The sequence below is a fragment of the Selaginella moellendorffii genome, unplaced genomic scaffold, assembly GCF_000143415.4.
Source record: "Selaginella moellendorffii unplaced genomic scaffold, v1.0 SELMOscaffold_13, whole genome shotgun sequence".
NCBI lineage: Eukaryota > Viridiplantae > Streptophyta > Lycopodiopsida > Selaginellales > Selaginellaceae > Selaginella > Selaginella moellendorffii.
The window spans coordinates 1,049,921-1,070,221 of NW_003314274.1; the positions used below are offsets into that span (position 1 = coordinate 1,049,921).

Consider the following 20,301-nt stretch of genomic DNA (forward strand, 5'->3'; position numbering starts at 1 on the left):
ACGTCAGGTCTTCTTCCGCCTGTTCTTCTTCCACATTCTTTTATAGGACCTGGAAGGAAGGGAGCGCCCTGGAGCTCTGGCATAGGGTTTGTGGACGCGCGCGTGGATAGCGGCGTCTTGGCGCGCTTTAGAGGAGCGAAATCTTTCGGTGCGCAGCAGCTATGGGGTGAGTGAGCTCAGACTAGAATTCCTGCATTGCGCATACACCGGGTGTGAGATTTTCGGCAAGATCAGGCTAGATCCAGGCGGTCTATGGCGGAAGAATTGGTCCTAGAATGTAGAGTTCAGTGCTTAGTTTTGCGTTATTGGAGACTTACCTATAAGAATGTGTGATGTGATGTTCTTAGGAGTCAAGAGATGCTACTCCAGAGGTACCGGCGTGACAGGAGGGAACTTCTCTCGTTCATTCTATCGGCTAGCATTTTCCGCAAGGTGGTCATGCCTCCCGGAGCTGTCACTCTTGACGATATTGATCTAGAGCAAGTTAGCATTGATTATATCCTGGAATGCGCGAAGAAAGGTGAGGTTGAATGCTTTTGCTTTTCTAAAAGATAGCTTTTCTGATAGGTGGAATTCTCGAGCTTTCGGAGGCGATTAAAAAGTTTCACGATGATGCTCACATTCCAGCGGTGGTATGTTCTGGTGACGTGCTGCTAATTCACACTAAAAGTTTTCTGGTTCTACAGGCAAATTCTTTAAAGGGTGACATCTATTATCTCGTTACAGATCCGCAAGTTTCAGGTCCACCTCCTATGCGCTCGGTCCCTGCGCCTGCGGCATTGAGTCCACCAGTCGCAAAATCATCGCTATCCAAGTCTATATCTATACAGTCAACTCCATCGCAGCAAATCTCCGTTGATGACGAGATTGATGATTTTGAAGATGACAATGAGGTGACGGGGGAGCTGTCAAGAAGAAAGCTAAATGACGCGAGTGACCTCGTTTTGAAACTTCCTCCCTTTGCTACTGGTATGTCGTGTTACTTTTTAGATTTTACTACTAAAGCTCCATTTCTCAGGTTTATCCGAGGATGATTTGCGTGAGACTGCTTACGAAGTTCTTCTTGCATCAGTTGGTGCGACAGCGTATGTTTCACAGTTGATATGTTATCTAAGCGTTAATACTGGCTGGAACAGGGGTCTTGTTGCACCGCCCAAGGAAAAGAAAGAGGAAAAAAAAATGAAGCTCGTGAGGAAGTTTACCAGGAGTAAGTCCGAAAAGCACAAACCCGAGCCAACAAAAGCACAGGGGCTTGCTGGTTTACTGGAACTAATGCGTACACAGCTGGAGGTTTTCTTTTGTTTTCATTTATTACAGCTACGGGCATTTTATTTTCTCTGTTTTCAGATTTCTGAGGCTTCCGACAAAAGGACAAGAGAAGCCTTGCTGCATTCTTCCGCCGGGAGGGTGGGCAAAAGAATGGACACTTTACTCATTCCACTTGAACTGCTTTGCGGTATTTCGAGAGCAGATTTCACGGAGAAGAAAGTTCATCTACGCTGGCAAAGAAGACAGGTAAATGTAAGTTAAACTTGTTTTTTAGCTGACATAGTTTGTTACAGCTAAATCTTCTAGAGGAAGGCCTTGTCAATTTTCCTGCTGTAAGTTTAGAGCACAATGATCGCCAAGCTGGCGAGTTGAGAACATTAATAGCTAAGATAGAGGAAGCAGAGGTAAAAAAAAAAGGGCTCGTTTTTATGTCTGAAAGCTGTTTCTTTGTTGCTTGTAGACACTACCATCCCCCGCGGGTCCAGCACAACATGCCGAGGCTTTGAAAGCGTTAAGAGGTGTTTCATTAGCGTTGGCAGAAAGAGCTAGCAGAGGGGATCAGATTGGGGAAGTTTGTCATTGGGCTGATGGCTATCATCTAAACGTTCGAATCTACGAAAGGTTGCTCAGCAGTACGTTTGATATTCTGGATGAAGGACAGCTAATCGAGGTAATTTCACAGGCTCTAGTTGAAATTATTACGATATGGTTTTGCAGGAGGCAGACGAGATCCTTGAGCTTCTCAAATCTACATGGAAGATATTAGGAATCACTCAAACTGTGCATAACACCTGTTATACATGGGTCCTTTTCCGTCAGGTAACCATTTTTTCCACATTGTACGTCAACTTGGATACTACATGTGTGTATATTTAGTTTGTCATCACTGATGAAGTCTCGCTTTTACAACATGCTGCACAACAAATGAAAAGAATAGCATCTGATAGTCAACGCAGCGCACAAGAAAGAGCGTATATGAAGAGCTTGCGGTCTACCATTGTTTTGAATGGCACGTCCCAAGATCTTTCTTTTGTTCAATCTATAGTCGAGCCTATCAAGACTTGGGTAGAGAAGCGGCTTAACGATTACCACCTGCATTTTTCCGAGGTACTTACATGACATTTTCTTTGTTATAGCCATGACATTTTGATGCAGGACGCAGCGAAAATGGAACAGTTTATTACGTTGGTTATGATCGCTGGAAGGTTAATAGCAGAAGAGGACGAAAAGACCGAAGTAAGCGTTTGATAGAGATAAATTCGGAGGTTTGATTTTTCTTTGTTCAGATAACGAGAATGACGTCGGCAGCAAATCAAGCAGCTATTGCTAAACAGGCAGAGGAGTATATTTGGTCCTCAGTAAAACTCGCTTATGAGAGGGTATGTCATGATTTATTCCTCCAGGTGATACTACTTACAGTTTTGATAGGCTTTGGAAGGTGTGGATGCTAAATCTGAAGCAGAGCACGATCATCCTCTGGCTTTGCTCGCGGAAGATGTGGAAGCTCTTGCCAGGAAAGATGCTTCAACCTTTGCCCCCATTTTGTCTCGCTGGCAACCGCAAGCCAAAGCTATCACTGGCTCTCTCTTGCATACGCTGTACTACAAAGAACTGGTACCTGATTTGGTTTTCATTCATCTTTCATTTCTAAGTAACCTGTTTCTACCTAGAAACCATTTCTAGACGGTGTATCTCACTTGACAGATGACGTTGCGTCTGTTCTTCCTGCTGCTGATAGCCTGGATCGCTACTTGACCGAACTTGTTGGAGCTGTTGATGATGGTAACAACGTTTATCGCCAGCAAATGACTTTTTACGAGGTGAGTAGACAACCCTTTCTAATTTGCGATGCGGATAACTTTTGTTGTTCGAAGGTGGAAAATCTGTCAGCAACTCTTATCATGCGTTGGGTAAACGCTCAACTGAGCAGATTGTCTGACTGGGTTGATCGTACTGTTCGTCAAGAGGTACAAACATTGTATTTTTTATAATCATGACATGTAGCCTGTAGAAATGGGAGCCCTTGTCCATGCAAAAGCGGCAGGGGGAATCAGTCGTTGAGGTTTTTCGCATTATAGACGAGGTTTGTTGTCGTTGTTTTCAATTCTGCTTCTAACCTTTTCAGTGCAGACCGTTGAGCAATTTTTTGGTTTGAAGCTTCCAATGAAAATTTCTCTTTTGAAAGGTCTAACAAACGGCTTAGACAATGCACTACAGTTGTACTGCAATAAGATTGTCGGTCAGCTAGGTACGTGGATATTGCTTGTATGTTTCTATTTATTTCTCTCAATGCAGGCACCAAAGCTGATTTAATTCCTCCTCCACCAAGTTTGACACGTTATGGTAAAGACACTTCTTTGAAAATGTTTTCGAAAAAGAGGTTCGTGGATCCTAGCCTACCGGATGATAGGAGGGGGGACGATATTAGACTTCTCACAACGTCCAGGCTATGTGTTCGTCTTAATTCCATTTACGTGAGTTTGTTTCATGAACTAATGGTTCCCATGGACTGAGTATTTTTACCTTTGTAGTATATACTCAATCAAGTGGACGTTCTAGAAGACAACATCCGAGATCGATGGCGTTCTGGAAAATCAACTATAAAACCAAAAACTGAGGCAAATGGAAGTGAGTATATTTATCATGTATTTCCCCGTTACTTACATATTTGCAGGAAACGGAGATGTAAGAGTGAGGCCTCTTGACGAAATCTCGTCTTCATTTGATGGTTCTCGAAAGGCAGCAAATGCAGCAATTGACAAGATATGTGAATTCACAGGTATGAATTCTCTGTGCTTTTTTCCAACCAGAGACTTAACGCTCTTTTAGGAACAAAATTGATTTTCTGGGATATGCGAGACCCATTCATCGATGGGTTGTATAAAGGAGGCGTTACGGAGGCACGGATGGAACAAGTTGTTAACAACCTTGATCCCGTAAGAACGTTCAAACGTGCTCCACTGCGCGGTTTTTAACTCGATCTTAATATTTCCAGATTCTGGGACAAATTGTTGAAATGGTGGTAGAAGCGTTGAGAGACAGACTTGTGTTGGGCCTTTTGCAAGCTGCAATCGTAAGAAACTCCTACGAGGTTTTGATTCTCACCACAATGGCTTTGCAGGAAGGTCTTATCCGTGTGCTTCTTGATGGTGGCCCTTCGCGTGCATTTTCCCATAATGACGTGGATATGCTGGAGCACGATCTTAGAGTGTTGAAGGTTTGTAGGATTCACCGTGTCCTCGCTCATGCAAGCCTTGTGATGTTTCTGCTAGAATTTCTTCATTGCCGAAGGGGAAGGTCTTCAGAGGGGAGTTGTCGAAAATGCTGCTGCCCCTGCACAACAGATTATCGAGCTATATCGACTTGAGGTGCACCTCGTTTTTGCTCATGTCGTGATCAAATTTGTTGCGTTGCGGCAGACATATGTGTTAATCGAGAACTTTCGTAAAGCAAGCGATCGGATGGCAAGCGGTACCAGCGTCCAGCGGACGGGGATTCGAGCTGCAAGCGACGCAGACACACTGCTTAGAATACTTTGCCACCGCATGGACGACGACGCCTCACAGTTTCTCAAGAGACAGTACAAGTTGCCAAAGTCAACGGCTTGATCACATCACTCCAGCCAAATTTTCTCCGTTAGAGAACGTGAGTGTTTCTATCTCGCAAATGTATACTTTTTACTCGAAATCAAAACGTTGGTTTGTGCAGCTTCTCCTTCATCTTCTCATTCGCATTGTTGTGGATAGCATCACGTATGGAGTCGAGCGCCTCGAGAGCGTATCTAGCTGCTTTACTCGTTCCTCCATACGTGCCTCGAGAGCGTATCTAGCTGCTTTACTCGTTCCACTGTGACTCTTCGAGGCCAGAAGCAAGCAGTTCCAGTCCAGAAAAACGGCATACTCCAGGCAAGCTCTCGTTTCTCCAGATGCCCAGATCGGGCCGGTATGTCGATCATACAGCTAAAGTGGTGCTTGTTTTGCGTCAGATCATGGTCACCAGTCACGGACACGAAAACTCCAGGCCAGCTTCTAAGTCTCCAAAATGGCTGCAGCCAAGCAGCGCACAAGTGAAAGAGGTATCGTTGGGCCTCACGCCCTCAACTTCCATGGCCTTCAAGAGCTCGATGCACTCTCCCGAGTGTCCATTTTGGGCATACGTCGTCAGCATCGCGCCCAGTGCTTACTCCGGCATCTCCACAATACCCGGGCACCGTCGCTCGCCCAGGGTACAGAGGATACGATGCACTTTTCACAGAACCAGTGCCTTTCTTCTATGGGCAGATAGTCGTTTACTGTTGAGGTATACGCTCTCTATGACATGATCCTAGGTGGCAGGAGTGCCACTTCACTGATCCAGGTGTAGGCTAGAGGCGTGTTTCTTCATCATGTATATATAGCTATGATATATATGATTATCCTGAGAGTCATCCTTGTCCATCGTAGCTTCCGCTCTTCTTCTCTTCATTTACTTGAGGAACAAGACCTCGGAGAGCTTGTTGAGGTAGATGATGTCTACGCATTTGGCGATGGCTACGTCCTATTCAAGGGCGAGGAGACGGGGGAAGATGGTACACCAGGAGATCCTGCAGATGAACTGGTGGATAACCATGGCTGGCCTTCCGGTGCTTCTATTCCCTAGAGCACGTTCTGTGTCCTCTATCCAACACACTGGCCGGATCTACAAACGTTTGATATATAAGGACTGCAGAAGGTCGCTTGGGAATCTTCATCACTTGCCTGAAGGTCTACAACCTGGAACTAATCTGTCAATGTTCAGGTTCGAGTGTTCTGCCTATGTGGAGCATGACCGAGTGGGAAAACTTTGGAATTCTACTTGGACAAAATGGTGAAGACGTACCCAAATGATATCAAGGCAACGAGTGTGTGTTCCATGTACGCTTTGATCCCGTTCGTTGAGAAGGCTTTATATGCGAACCAAGAAAAGCACACTTGATTGCCTTGCTGCAGGCCTTGGTCTGGCTCCATAGCAAGAACATCATGCATAGGGATCTGCATACGTGAAATGGGTAGATTGTCTTAATCTTTGGCTCTAGCATAATCAGATGCTTCATACTTTATGATTGAGGCAACTCATGACAAAGTTTAGATGAGAAGACATTAGTAAAGAAGAGGTTAAAGGGCTAAAGGGTATGCTTTGCAATAGTTAAAAGTGTAAATTTCACTATATAGAAAAAGTGATGAAAACTTTATTTTGCCAAAATGCATAACTTGGTGATAAGAAGAGTTTTTCTGTATAGGGTAGAAAGTGCAAATACCTTTAGTCAACATTTTGATGATTGTGTAGAGGGGTTAAAAATGTTAATTGGGCAAAATCACATTAATGGAGATTTTTTATCTCGGAAATGTGGATTTCATTCTTAAGATGTTATAGTTAGCAAAGATGACCAAGTGATAAAGTGGAATATTAAATGTGTCTCACTAGAGTATGATGGCATTATGTCTAGTTTGGAAAAGGAGTTTATATATTTTAAACAAACTTATCATACTTTTGAGTTATTTCTAACTTAGGGAAAAGTAACAATGCATGACTTAAAAATATCTAAATTAAAATCCCAAATTTAAGCACTCCCTAGGAACAATCAAAGTTACCACCAATATGAATGTAGGGAATATAGATATGTGCATATTAATTAACCAAAAACCCCTAGTTTATATACAAAAGTGAGGAGTTCAGATTGAAATTAATTCAATATATGGCATTTTAGTTGTACACTTGGACCTCCCAATAGTATTTTATTTAATATAATATAATAACACTATCAATATATAATAGAATATATTAATACTGTTTTCAAAGTAAAATAAGAGAAAATAATATATAATCCACATACTTGCAGCTATTGACCTAAATAAAATCTATTTCCATCTACCTAAATAATATTAGAAAAATTTATATTAACTAATTCCTTTAACCAGACTTATAACCAGCTTAAAGTATATTTATAAATATATATATATTTCAAAGTCATTATTCTGTCCATAGTGTCTTTTGCTTTGTTAGGCTTCCTCCATAAAATATAAAAAGCAAAGATGATGGTATAGCTGTGTTGATCATTTGAAACATGTTTTTGCCCATCTAGTATGCATATTCATACTCCATCCTATGAAATGTTAAATTAGCTACTGCAAAAAAACGAGGAGGCATCTTGCAAGATATCAGACTGGCTCCTTCTACTCACAATCTTCCTGCTGCCAGTCAAGGGTCCATAAACTATGGACCCACTAACCATCGATATTAAAAACAAAGAAAAAATCAATCTTTCCAAAGGCACACCTGTAAACCAGGTACTTAAAACCAGGGCTTATAGCAATTTATTACTTTCTGGCAACTTATTTCCATGTGCAGAAGGTTTCAATTGCTCCCAGCCAATGGCACCAAGTGGAAGGAGGCACAAATGCACAAGTGCATGTGGCTAAACCAGGATATAAACTTTTTAGTTTAGATTTCCCAGGCCCAATACTACTCATAAGTCTAAGAACATATCATATCCCGATCAACCATGCCTCCTAGCATAGCCCCTATGAGGACAATATAATGTTCATGTTTACAATTCACAAATGTGTCTCAATAATCCTTTCGCAGGTTCACCTATGGAAACCTTCATGCGACGCGACACAACGCTCTCTGGATTTCCATCCTTCTCCTTCCTCTAAATGATAAGAATCACGCTTTTGGACAAGCATAGTGCAAAGGCAACACCGCTGCAAGGATTTAGTCTAAGAGCATACCTTGCTGCTCGTTCAATCTCACCATGGACGGCACAAGCCCCTAGCAAAGTTGTCCAAGCAATCTCGTCGGCTGCAAAGGGCACGCTGTGGAGCAGCTCCTCGGCTTGCTCCAGCCACCTTGCTCGTCCCAGAAAATCTATCAAACAGTGGAAGTGCTTGACCACCGGCAAAATGCCATGAGCTTCCACCATGATCCCAAAGTGCTCCCTTGCTGAGTTGACCACGCCTTTGTAATTGCAAGCTGTGAGAATGCTCATGTAAGTGATGTAGCTCGGTCTCACTCCTTCGAGGAGCATTGAGCCAACGAGCTCCAGTGTGGTTTTCCAGTCCTCATTCTGGGAAAATCCCCGGATAATTGAATTCCAAGCGTAGAGATTGGGCATTCGATTAATACCCTCCTCAAGCTGGCCATTTTGGGTAAAGCCAGAAACCATAGTTGTCCATGAAACTTTGTCATGGACAGGCATTTCCTCAAAGATAACGCGGGCATTACGCAAATGCCCGGACATGCCATTCGCAGAAATAAGGCAGTTCCATGAAAAAGCAGTTCGTGTGGACATGATGTCAAACGTACCTTTTCCATCTCAAGCTTTCCATTCTGAGAGTGTGCCTGAAGCATGGCCATCCATGCGACCGGGTCCCAACAAGGCATCTTTGCAAAGACAAACTCCGTCTCATCAAGATCCCAGTTCTGGGCATAAACCAGGTCCAGCATCAGCTGCATCACCTCGATTGCCTTCTCGACTTTTCCAGACTGGCAGAAGCCCGAGATGAGAATGTTGTAAGCAAGCTTGTCAGGCTCGCAGCCACTGTCTCGCATCGTCTTCTTGGGGGTGCAAATGTTACCATCAACTTTGTGGATCAGCGTCTTTCCTTCACGTTTGAAGGGCAGGAGGTGGAATGGAGGGGAGTTTGTGAAGCCTCAACTGCACAGCCACTGCCTTTTATGGGGAGGTGAACCCAATCAACCGCCCCCATTTCCATCACATGAAAGTTTTCCACGAAGGAAAAAAAATCAACTCTGAATCAACTCTATCCACCCGTATCAGTCCCCTCTTGGCAATTTCGCTCCAGATGCTGGTTGTATCACTATCCTCAATCTGGACATTGATAAAGGAGTGGGACGCACCAGAGTCCACTAACACAAACGCTTGCCTCCCCAAAAAGGAGGGAAGTGAGATTGTAGCACTCGAGCATGCTCCTGTCCCCTTTGCCTATGCATATATGAAATTTTTTTGCTCCAAATCCAAGTCTTTAAACAGTGTTATAACTAAGTCTCCATCATCATTCATTTCAAATTGCATGCTCATCAACTTGCCCCGATTTGCTCCTTGCAACTAATCTAACAATCACATCAGAATATATACTTAAAATATGTAGTGAAGGGTTTAAAGATGTATATTATTAATCATATTCTTTAAACACAAAATGTTGCTCATTTTGCATGGTCGTGATGTTTGTGGAGTTTATGTTTAAACTTTTCTAGAAATCCCTTATTCAAAAGAAGATCTACCATAACTAGATCATGCAATTTCATCAAATAAGTTATTCAAGTTTGAGCATTTAAGTCTCTCAAAAGCTGGCCATAAAATAATAAAATTACTCTTCACAAAAATATGGAGATCACCACAAGTAAATATAGCCTTTTAAGATTTATAAACAATGTAATCACTCACAACATACTTGAATGATAAAATAGTGGCAGTGGCTAATGCTAAATTAACACTAAATGTGAGCTTGAGCCTCTTTGACTTTATATGTATTCCATAACAAAAATGATAACTCAGTGATTGTGCTTGGAAATGGTGTGTGCTCCCAATTAAACCCAAAAACACTAATTGGTATTAAATGGTGTTTTTCTTACAACCCAAAAACACCAATTAGTACTAAATGGTGTTTTTCAAAGTTGCCCAATACACCATTCAGTGATTGACTGTTGTTTAAGGTATTTAAAATACATCATTTGGTCACCAAATAATGTTTCTTGACAAACTGATTGGTGTCTAAGGCACTTTCAAAAACACTTTATTGTGTCACTGAATAATATTTTTTAGGGTTGAAAAAAAAAAGATTAAATCATTAATCACTCAAAAAATTAAGGTTGACCCAATGGAGACTTCACTCTGCATTTGCAGCCAAATGGTTTTAGCGTGGCACAAGTTAATTAAATTGCTCCATTCAAATAGAAGGGATTAAATAGTTGTAGAAGTTGGTAGGAATTTAAATTTTTAAATCAACTATAAAAATTGTGAAAGATTCTTTATTCATTATTTTATTGAACAAAGTAAAGAAAAATTTAAATAAATGTACCAAATTACCACAGAGTAAAAAAAAGAACTGTAACATTCTAAGAATATACATAGTCAGACAGTTGGATAAATAAACCCTTAAGTTGTACACACTCTATCCCCTTGCAAACTTGTCAATAACCCCACCCCCACTTTGCTCCACAGTAAAAGCATCTCCCTAACTTCATGTCTTCAAGACACTTAAGTCAATCCTACAGTATAATCATTGGAGCTAGCAAAGTAGATGTCTTAGCTGGATGGGCCAAGGGAGCGTTGCCAGGTTTGCTCGAGCCAGAGTCCCCACCTAAAGTATGTTGTTCTGCATCTGGTGGATGTTCCGCAGGTCTACTTGAACTTGGAAAAGCTGTCTAAGACTGAAAAGGTCTAGTGCAGCTGGCCTTATATTGAGGCCTTATGCTATATATTCTTTGTTCGTCAGCCTTCTCATGGTCAGATGGCAGACTTCGTTTGATATATTGAAGCAGCACTTACTTTCAGCACCTCTCCTTTCTCTTCCAGATTTTGCAAAGCAATTCATTGTTGAAACTGATGCATCAGATGCAGGAGTTGGTGCAGTGCTGCGTCAGGGAGACGACTTTATCGCTTTCGACAGTCAGTGTTTTTCTATCTCAGAGTCTCACCTCCCAGTCTATGAGCAAGAGATGCTTGCTGTTATCCATGCTATCTCGAGATAGAATGGATAACAGTGAGCATCTCTTGCTCATAGACTGGGAGGCGAGATGGCAACATTATCTCCTCCCGTGACATTTTCTACTCCCCACAGACCATTACAGTCTCAAGTTTATCTTGGATCAACAACACCTATCAAAGAAGCAGCAGTGGTGGGTCGAACTCCCCCAAGCTTTGAACTTTTCGATTGAATTTCGTCCAGGAAAAGGTAACATCCTTCCTGATGCTTTATCACGTCACTTCAAGTGACCAGAAACGTCCTCGTTTTCTAGCATTTCCAGAAGAGAAGCTGCATATATTGACAAGATACAGGAAGGTTACAACTCTGACCCAGTGCTCGAAACCATCTGGCATTCTTTTCGTTCCAGTGAGGAGTATACCCACAATAAATATACATACCACAACAGTCCTCTATGGCACACAGGTCTCAACGCTCATCATGATCTCCATAAGGATATTTTCCAAGAATGCCATTCCAGTATCTTGGCTGGCCATCCTGGTGTCCAAGGAACTATAGCTGCTATTTGGCAATGATTTTGGCCTGCAGTGTGAAGTCCGTCAATCCGCAAATGTCAGGTTTGCCAAGTCACGAAAGCAGAAACAGTGGCCAGACTTCTTTTGCCACTGCCATCGGCTTCTGCGTCCTTCCACAGTATTTCTATGGACTTAATTGCTGGCCTTCCACAAGTATGGGGATATGATTCTATCTTTGTAGTGGTAGATCGGTTCACTAAGGTGGCACTATTTATCCCGACTTCCACCTCAGCAAGTTGCAGAGGTGTTTTGGCTCGAGGTGGTCCGTCACCATGGTTTGCCTGTGGATAATGTTTCTGACCGGGACACCACGTTCATGAGTACTTTCTGGTCGTCCACGTTTCGGCACCTGGGGATCAAGATAAATTTCTCCAGCACATATCACCTCGAAGTGATGGCCAGACGGAGCACACCAATCAAACTTTGGGATTTCTTTGTGGCTATACTCTGGACAAACCTTGATCGTGGCTTCAGCGGCTACCTTGTGCTGAATTTGCGTATAACACGGCCTTCCATTCTGCCATTGGAATGCCCCCATTTACTGCTCTTTATGGCCAAGAGGTATGCAAGTTTCCAGTTCCAGGTGACTTAATTGGCTCCCCCAACGTGCTGCTCCATATTCATGAGATGGAGAAGTTCCAGCAACATCTGCAACGTCATCTGGACGTAGTTTGCCAGGCCATGAAAGTCTCCGCCGATAAGTCCCATTCGTTTTGGAAATTCCAGGTGGGCGAATTGGTCTACGTCAAGTTTCGACTGGAATGGCACACCCTGGGCTATCGCGCAACTGCTCGTTGTAAGCTTCACCCGAAGTTTTTAGGCCCTTTCGAGGTTATGGAGCGTGTGAACGAGGTTTCTTACAGGTTGCATCTTCCTGGTGCATCCAGAATCCACGATGTCTTCCATGTTTCCAAGTTGAAACTCCATGTTGGTCCTCCAGTCATCAATGCTACCTTAGCAAGTTTGTGACGATCAGATCCTGCTTCAGCCCGACAAGGTGGTTGATGTGTCTTACCATAACCTTCGCCATCGGCGAGTTCCTCATTTTCAATTCGCTGGGTGGGCATAGATTCTACTATGGATACGTGGGTTACTCGGGACCAGCATGAGTTACTCTGCGATCTCTTTCAGTGGAATCCAGTTTTGCCAGTAGAGGCTGAGGGACCAACGGATCCTTTCAAGAGGGGATGTGATGTTAGGAGGTGCTCAGTCAGATTACACAGTGGAAGCAGAGGTGTATGGTGATATACCGAGTGAGCATGTATAGTAGGGTGGGCTTGTATGCAAGTACTGGGTAAAAGGAGGAAGAGCATATGGAAGGTTTTATCATGGATCTTCTACTTTTTCTTTCCCTTCCTTTTTCCCCTCTATCTTTCATGGATCAATCCAATGAGATCGGTCTGGATCTTTACAATATGAATCTCTACATGTCAGAAGTTCCTCGTTGGGAGAAAGGAAGACAACAAAATTACATATAAAAACAATGAAGCACTGAAGAAGAAAAGAGAAATTATGTTAAACACTCTATTAATTGTAAAAAGTTTAATACTGTCATTATTTATGAGGTATTAAAAGTTTTCCTTTCGGACATTGTCCTTATTCAAGAACATAAATATTGTATTATCATTGAATTTATTTTTACTTAGGAACATTTCTAGCAAAGGATCCAAGTCCATACAATCGTTCTGTGGATCAATACTCCTGAAGAAAAGGAGAAAATGATTTGCTCACCCACATAGATTCTAGCTTTTTTGTTCTCGTGGAACACACTGATCATGTCAAGCAGGCCTTGAGGATTCAAGATGTAGAATGCACGAACTCGGCTGTTCCCAGTAGCCGAGAACATACAGCTCTCATTAACCAGAGCTGGCCTCCGATGGAAGCCCTGCACAATTACTCACTTCCATCACTTATCTAGAGAACTTACTGGAAATATGATCAGGCTTTGAATTTTAGATTGATAAATATTCTAGAATTTCCCGGATATTCTAATTATCATTAAGGTGAGAACTTTTTGTAAAGCAAGTGCAACTAGGTGGCAACGTCCAGTGGGGATTCGAGCTGCAAGCGACAAACACACTGCTTTTGCCTCACAGTTTCTCAAGAGACAATACAAGTTGCTAAAGTGACTCCAGCCAAATTTTCTCCGCTAGAGAATGTGAGTGTTTTCATATCTTTGGTTTGTGCAGCTTCCTTTTCATCTTCTCATTCGCATTGTTGTCGATAGCATCACATATGGAGTCGAGCTCTTGGAACCAGCCTCGAGAGCGTGTCTAGCTGCTTTGCTCCCGGTCTTCATATCACTGTGACTCTTCGAGGCCAGAAGCAAGCAGTTCCAGTCCATAGCCTCAGGGACAAACGGCATACTCCAGGCAAGCTCTCGAGCGTTTTCCAGATGCCCAGATCGGGCGAGTATGTCGATCATACAGCTAAAGTGGTGCTTGTTCGGTCTTAGATCATGGTCACCAGTCATGGACACAAAAAACTCCAGGCCAGCTTCTAAATCTCCAAGATGGCTGCAGCCAAGCAGCGCGCAAGTGAAAGAGGTCTCGTTGGGCATCACGCCCTCAACTTCCATGACCTTGAAGAGCTCCATGCACTCCTCCGAGTGCCCGTTTTGGGCATACGTCGTCATCATCGCGTTCCACAGCGCCGTGTCCTGCCAGTGCTGTGGAGACGAATCGAAGACTCTCCGGCACTCTCCTAGCAGCCCGTTGCGAGCAAACGACGTGAGCAGCACGTTCCAGGACACGGAGTTGTGCTCCGGCATCTCCACAAACAGGAACTTTGCGTCGTCCATATACCAAGCCTGGGCATAGGCGGACACCATCGCTGTCCAAGACACGGTGCTCCTCTCGGGCATCCCGTCGAAGATGTTCTTGGCGAGCTCCAGGTGGTCGTTCTCCGAGTAAGCCACCAGCATGGCTGTCCAAGTTACCATGTTCTTCTCCGGGCTGCTATCGAAGAAACACTTTGCATCCTCGAGTCTCTTCTTGTGGATATATGCCGTGAGCAGTGCATTCCAAGAGACCAAGTTCCACTCCGGAGCTGTGTCAAACATTCTCTTTGTTGCTTCCAGATGCCCGTTCTGGGCATATGCTCCAAGCATAGCTGTTCTTGACACGAAGTCTTGCAAAGGGGTCTCGTCGTATAAAAATTTTGCTTCTTCCGCATGGCCTTTCTGACCGAGTAAACTTATAATAACAGTCAATGAAACGAGATCTCTTTCCGGCATGGAGTGAAAGAGGTTTCTTGCGTTCAGCAAATGCCCAGATCCGGCATATGCTTCGAGCATGGCAGTCCATGAAATAAGATTCTGCAGGGGCATCTCAAAAAAAACAGCTTTAGCCTCTTCCAAATGATCGTTTTGCGCATAAGCGACTAAAATAGTGTTCCATGCGAAAAGGTTTTGCTGAGGCATTGCATTGAGAGACCTTTTGGTCTCTTCAAAATGCCCATTTGCGGCAAGTGCGGAGATCATCAGCACCCAGGAGTATGAATTCTTGTTGACGATCTCGTTAAAGACGCCTCTGGCGCTTTCGACACTTCCACACCTTCCATACATTTGGACCAACAAATTGGAGAGGTATCTGTAGTTGTCACTGGCAGCATGCAGGCTCTTTGAAATATAAGCATGGATGGCTCTTGCCTGTGCCAGGGACTCACAAGACCTTATTAGTTGTGCACAGGCATTTGTATCCATGGTAGCATGGCATCCAAAGAAAAAGAAAAGAGCCTCTTTGGGATTTTTCCCGCCTTATTGTTTAAACACATATAGAATAGCCTTCACGCCGTTTCTCATCAATCGAGCATTCCACTTGGATCGCAGCTCCTTTCTTGTCAAATTTCTGGCACAGCATTTGTCAAGAGCGGTACACAATATTCTCGGAGATTTATATCCATCTCTTGCTCCTCGAGCTTGCACCAGCAACGATATCTAACAGCCTTGGATTATTTTCGTATGACCAAACGTGGTAAGCTCGGGATCTTTGAAGACCAGGTTGACTTGATCTTACGCATCCTAGCATGTTGCAGACTCCAAGCTTCATATCCATCTCTCGTTACGGCCAGAAACGATCTAGCAGCCTTGGATGTTCTCTCGTCAAACGTGTTAAGCTTGACAGGATCTATGGAGACTTGATCTTACGCATCCTGCATTTTGCAGACTCCAAGCTTCATATCCATCCCTTGTTTCTGGAGCTTGTGCCTGCAATGATCCATTGCTGGTCGTGGTCAGAATCTTTCCATTGGAGACTATGATCTCACACATTCCAGTTGCGTGTTATAGAAAACCAACTCAAGGACGGCATGCATAACTAGCTTTGATGGTGTTTTTTTTCTTATTTTACATTGTTTCTTGTGTGTGTAGCTGATGAGAACGTCCTCTTTATCAAGTAAGCCCAAGGACAGCTGTGCCCACACTATCAAACACTTAGACAAGATAAATTCTGGTGGTGAGAAGGTGAAATTAAAAGATTCCAAATGTATAAGCTTTAATGGCTATTTCAATGGTTTTGCATAATGTAGGTCTTTAGTGGTGGAATTGACTTGAAGAGTTTTGTATGGATAAAAACCACTAGTGTGTACCATGGATGAATTTGAGGTTGTTTTTCATTTAAGTTTTGCTTCTCGCTATGACATAAAAAATGTTTGCATAAAATTTTATTTCTAACAATTGAAAATGATGCTGAAAGACATTGTCAAGTTGATGAATTATATTAAAGAGTTCCTCCAAACTCTTTATAGACTGAGAATGATGCAAGTGTTACTATATACTCTCTTTATGAAAGTTATCAATGAAGTAGAATTTGTTTTGATTTGGATCTTTCATTGGAACATGATTAATCAAGTGAGTTAAGTTTTTCAATATAGGACAAACATAAGTTTCAAAAACATTTAAAGAGTCTTTTTGTAGAGAATTATAGTGATGAAACTTCTGCTAAAAATGTTGTAGAAAAGGTTAAGGCTGAGTTAAAAGAGGCTGAGGCTGAGTCAAAAAAGAAAGAGCCAGATGCTATAGCACTAAAGTGTAAGGCTCAGGAAGTTGAGATTAAGAATTTGTGAAGAGAAATTAAGAAAGAGAACAAAAAGAGGAAAAAAAAAAAGCTAAAGCAACTAAACCAACTAGATCTAAACAACTAAATTCCTTTTTAAGTTCTGAGGATGATGAAATTTTGCAACCACCTTTGGTTGTATAAATTTCAAAGTTCAAGCCTTCAAAACTACCCAATTTTAAAAGCATGTGGGATTATCAGGTTTTGGAAGATTAGGTTTACGATATAGAAAATTATTTCGTACTGGTAGACATAAATAATTGTATGAAAGTTGTGTGCACGCAATCTTTTTTCACTGATTATACCAAAACTTTGGTTAAATCTTCCATAACTTTGAGATAAAATCTCTTTCTGAAATGTTGAATCTTGGCAATTACATACTGCAAAGTCTCATATTTGTCACACTCGCCACTCCCAGTCTTCCCATCAAAGCCCTCAGCTCTATTGCCCTTGCATTGTCACATCCCCAACTTCTTGGTAGTTCCAGCCTGTCACAACTGAAGATGCTCCTAGAATATACCTGGATGTGTCCTCCATCTCAAGAGCAACAGAGTTTTCTACTGTTTTTGATCCATGCTGCCTCTTGGGGCACCTGAAGAAAAGAATCCATACCTGTTTTCGAATTTTTTAACTAGGAAAAGAATGTGAAGCAAGTATTTATTATAATAAACCCTAAGCTTATTTGACCGGCATTGACTGCCATTTCATGGCCGTGGACACAAGGACGTATGGCGCCGCCGAGTTGACCCTCTCCAGCTTGGCGGCGTGCCTGGCGGCGCGCCCGGCGTCAAGGTGCCTCTTGCAAGCCCCCACCAAGCACCGCCAGTCCACATCATCTGGAACAAACGGCATGGCCGCCACGAGATCTTCCGCCTCGCCCACTCGCCCCGCTCGTCCCAGCGCGTCCACCACGCACGAAAAGTGCTGCTTGTGTGGCCTCAGCCACCGATCCTCCACCATCGCCACCATCCAGCTCCAAGCACCGCCCACGTCCCCGGCTTGGCTACAAGCCGCCATCACCGAAACCAGCGACGTCTCGTTCGCCGCCACCCCCTCGGCCTCCATCTCGCGAAGAACTCCCACAGTCTCCTCCACCTCCCTGCTGTTGTGCGCCTTCGCGGCGAGCATCGCGTTCCACACCGATCCGTGCTGCCTCTCCGGGCACCGCTCCAGCAGCCTCCGTGAGCTCGCCAAGTCCCCGGCTTGGCCATAGCCGATGACCATCGAGCTCCACGAGAGAGCGTCCCTCTCCACCATCGCGTCGAACAAGCTCTTGGCACCGGCGAGATCCCTGCTCTGGTTGTACGCCGCCAGCATCGCGTTCCACGACACGAGGTTCTTCTCCGGCATGGCGGCGAAGAGCTCCTCGGCCTCGCCAAACTCCCCGTCCCTGGCGTGCGCCACCACGGCTGCCGTGCAAGTTACAACGTTGTGCTCGGGCATCTGGACGAACAGCTCCATGAGGCTTTCCAGGCTCTCGCTCTCGGCCAGCACTCCAAACATGGCCGTCCACGACACCTCGTTCCTCTCCGGCATCGCCTCCAGCACTGCCTTGGCCGCGGAAAGATGCCCGTTCTGAGCGTACGCGTCCAGGAGAGCTGTCCAGGCCACAACGTCGGTCTCCTCCATCCCATCAAACACCACCCTGGCTTCGTCCACCCGGCCCGAGCTCCCGAAAACCACCACCATGGTCGTGCTCCCGACCAAGTTCCTCTCCGGCATCGCCTCAAACACGTCCCTGGCCTCGTCTGCATGCCCGTTCTGGGCATAGGCCGAGAGCATCCCGTTCCAAGACACCTGGTTCCGAGCCGGCATTGCATCAAACACCAGCTTTGCCTCGTCCACTCTTCGGTTCTCTGCATAAGCTGTAACCATCGCTGTCCAGGCCACCAAGTTCTTCTCTGGCATGTCGTTGAACACCTGTCTTGCCTCTCGAGCGTGCCCGTTCTGGCCATAGGCGGTCATCATCAGCGTCCATGAGAAACTGTTCCTGTAAGGGAGCCCGTCGAATACCAGTCTCGAGTCCTCCACACTTCGGCACTTCCCATACATCTGAAGGAGCATGTTGGAGAGGTAGAGTCCCGAGTGAGCCATGTGTTCGCTTTGCACAACCCGGGAGTGGACATGCTTGGCTTCCCAGAGTATCCGGCATGAACTTATGATCGAGACCAACTCTTCGAATGTCACCGCAGCGAACATATCAAGCCACTCCAACCAAGAGCCTGGGAAGAAAAGAATCCAGCTTCGTTATTTTCATCTCTTCCTCACCTTGAGAAGAGGTAGAATAGCTTATATATATACACAAGCCCCAAAGTCATCAAAAACACAAAATTTTTAACCTGGTACGCCAGAAGCTCAGTGCTTAGTACGGTATCAGTATAGAATCGATGAGCTCTTGCAGTGGTGCGAGCTCCTTCTTTTCGACGAGGTTGAATTCCTGTCAAATGAATCACTTAGTAAGTCTCAAAACTTTCAATGAAGTGATACTTACGAATGTGAACAAGATGAAGTGTTTGAAGCAAGTATTTAGGTGAGCCTCTTCTTTGAGGCTGACAATCTTCTGGAAATGCGAGTGGTATATGTGGGCGTATACCCGGAATAATCTTTTGAAAATGGTCTTTACAACCTCCTTGAAGTTGGGAGGAAACGGTGCGCCTGCAGAAGATAAGACAAGTCTTTAGATGCCACTTTCTCCCAATCACCAAACAGACGTACCAAGTTTCTGGGGAAAGATCGCTTCGTCGTCGAGCTGGCCTTCGATCCAATCCATAAGATACTCGACGTACTTCGGAGCCGAGACTTCAATGGGCTTTTTTATTTGAATGCCATCGGCCCATCGATACTCGTATCTACGCAATTAAAGTGAGAATTCACGAGCGAGCGAGTCACTGTCCAAGCTTACTTCGGTCCAGCAGACATGGTTGGACAATTCTCTGGCGTGCAAAACTCCGTCAACGTCCCGTAGAGAAGATTCACCTGATTGAAAAAGTCCACCGCTGCATAGCAAAGACTTGAAGTTAGCTCAAAACCTGGAATACGAGCAAGAACAACAACAACAACAAAAAAAAAAAAAAAACGCAGCGAGGGAAGAACGAGATTACTGTTGATGGCCAACCATTCGTTTAAGTCTTCTCCGGGAGGTAACCGGACTGCTTCTCTCAGGTTACCACTCCCTAAAGTGGCATCAATGTGCTTGCGAAGCTGGGCACCCTGATAAAAAAGAAAAAGCAAACCAATGAGCTTAAGTTCTTCGCGCAACCAGCAAAGTAAAAGGAGAATGATAAAGCCCGATAGCTTTCTTTGCTACTCACCTTGCTTCCAGAGGGAGCGCTCTTTTTAGGCCGGAAGGTACGCTGATTCCTGCGAGAGCAGCGCCACAGGCATTAGCTCAATGTAGCCCTAATTGCGGGAGAGAGAAGCAAGCAATGCCGGGATCGGGCAATGGCGCGATGGAAGGGCAAGCGAAATCTTGCAGCGCCAGCTCCAAGAAGAGGAGAATCGATCGAAATACCTGCCCAGCCCGAAGAGGCTCATGGCGCGAAACGCGGCCGTGTCGAAATTCGGCGACGACGAGAGCGATCGATCGGTGGCGCCGCGCTCGCTCGCCCGCTGTTCTTGAGCTCGAGCGAATGATTAGGATTGCTACAGTGTTAAAAAAAACTTTTATATGCGTGCAAGGGAAATCTCGGCCGTACTGTCCACGTCAGGCGAATGGTA

The 20,301-nt window shown here is 44.4% G+C and overlaps 4 protein-coding genes across 7 annotated transcripts; 1 reads left to right on the forward strand and 3 right to left on the reverse strand.

The window, feature by feature from the left end:
* Positions 1-24: 24 nt before the first annotated feature.
* Positions 25-5,703, forward strand: LOC9645947. Of its 3 annotated transcripts, XR_002992341.1 has the most exons (28): positions 25-166; positions 348-520; positions 568-632; positions 687-969; positions 1,019-1,085; positions 1,137-1,290; positions 1,348-1,515; positions 1,563-1,673; positions 1,730-1,939; positions 1,987-2,088; positions 2,146-2,376; positions 2,425-2,505; positions 2,556-2,648; positions 2,698-2,883; positions 2,940-3,089; positions 3,144-3,236; positions 3,281-3,352; positions 3,400-3,517; positions 3,565-3,743; positions 3,801-3,897; positions 3,944-4,048; positions 4,099-4,205; positions 4,265-4,342; positions 4,391-4,486; positions 4,542-4,637; positions 4,689-4,914; positions 4,978-5,174; positions 5,255-5,703. XR_002992341.1 is itself a non-coding variant. In XM_024674589.1 (26 exons), the coding sequence occupies exons 1-26, from the start codon at positions 162-164 to the stop codon at positions 4,875-4,877; spliced, it is 3,309 nt and encodes a 1,102-aa protein (XP_024530357.1). In that variant the 5' UTR covers positions 25-161; the 3' UTR covers positions 4,878-4,976. The 3 variants fall into 3 exon arrangements, 2 of the variants coding, with proteins under 2 accessions (XP_024530357.1, XP_024530358.1); XM_024674589.1 differs by lacking the exons at positions 4,978-5,174; positions 5,255-5,703 and having other exon boundaries at positions 4,689-4,976; XM_024674590.1 differs by lacking the exons at positions 4,978-5,174; positions 5,255-5,703 and having other exon boundaries at positions 25-148; positions 4,689-4,976.
* On the reverse strand, positions 4,957-15,414 carry LOC112346298 (pentatricopeptide repeat-containing protein At4g02750-like). Its single transcript, XM_024674935.1, has 2 exons — positions 13,832-15,414; positions 4,957-5,069 (listed from the first exon to the last, which is right to left on the reverse strand). The coding sequence occupies exons 1-2, from the start codon at positions 15,231-15,233 to the stop codon at positions 4,957-4,959; spliced, it is 1,515 nt and encodes a 504-aa protein (XP_024530703.1). The 5' UTR covers positions 15,234-15,414.
* A 1,611-nt stretch (positions 15,415-17,025) lies between these two features.
* Positions 17,026-18,678, reverse strand: LOC112346299 (pentatricopeptide repeat-containing protein At1g09410, mitochondrial-like). The gene is made up of 3 exons (XM_024674936.1): positions 17,966-18,678; positions 17,354-17,875; positions 17,026-17,176 (listed from the first exon to the last, which is right to left on the reverse strand). The coding sequence occupies exons 1-3, from the start codon at positions 18,676-18,678 to the stop codon at positions 17,026-17,028; spliced, it is 1,386 nt and encodes a 461-aa protein (XP_024530704.1).
* A 135-nt stretch (positions 18,679-18,813) lies between these two features.
* Positions 18,814-20,233, reverse strand: LOC9645949 (MOB kinase activator-like 1A). Of its 2 annotated transcripts, XM_002969937.2 has the most exons (7): positions 20,096-20,233; positions 19,896-19,944; positions 19,686-19,794; positions 19,487-19,580; positions 19,300-19,433; positions 19,076-19,239; positions 18,814-19,021 (listed from the first exon to the last, which is right to left on the reverse strand). In XM_002969937.2, the coding sequence occupies exons 1-7, from the start codon at positions 20,116-20,118 to the stop codon at positions 18,947-18,949; spliced, it is 648 nt and encodes a 215-aa protein (XP_002969983.1). In that variant the 5' UTR covers positions 20,119-20,233; the 3' UTR covers positions 18,814-18,946. The 2 variants fall into 2 exon arrangements, with proteins under 2 accessions (XP_002969983.1, XP_024530359.1); XM_024674591.1 differs by lacking the exons at positions 19,896-19,944; positions 20,096-20,233 and having other exon boundaries at positions 19,700-19,794.
* Between the last annotated feature and the right edge of the window lie 68 nt (positions 20,234-20,301).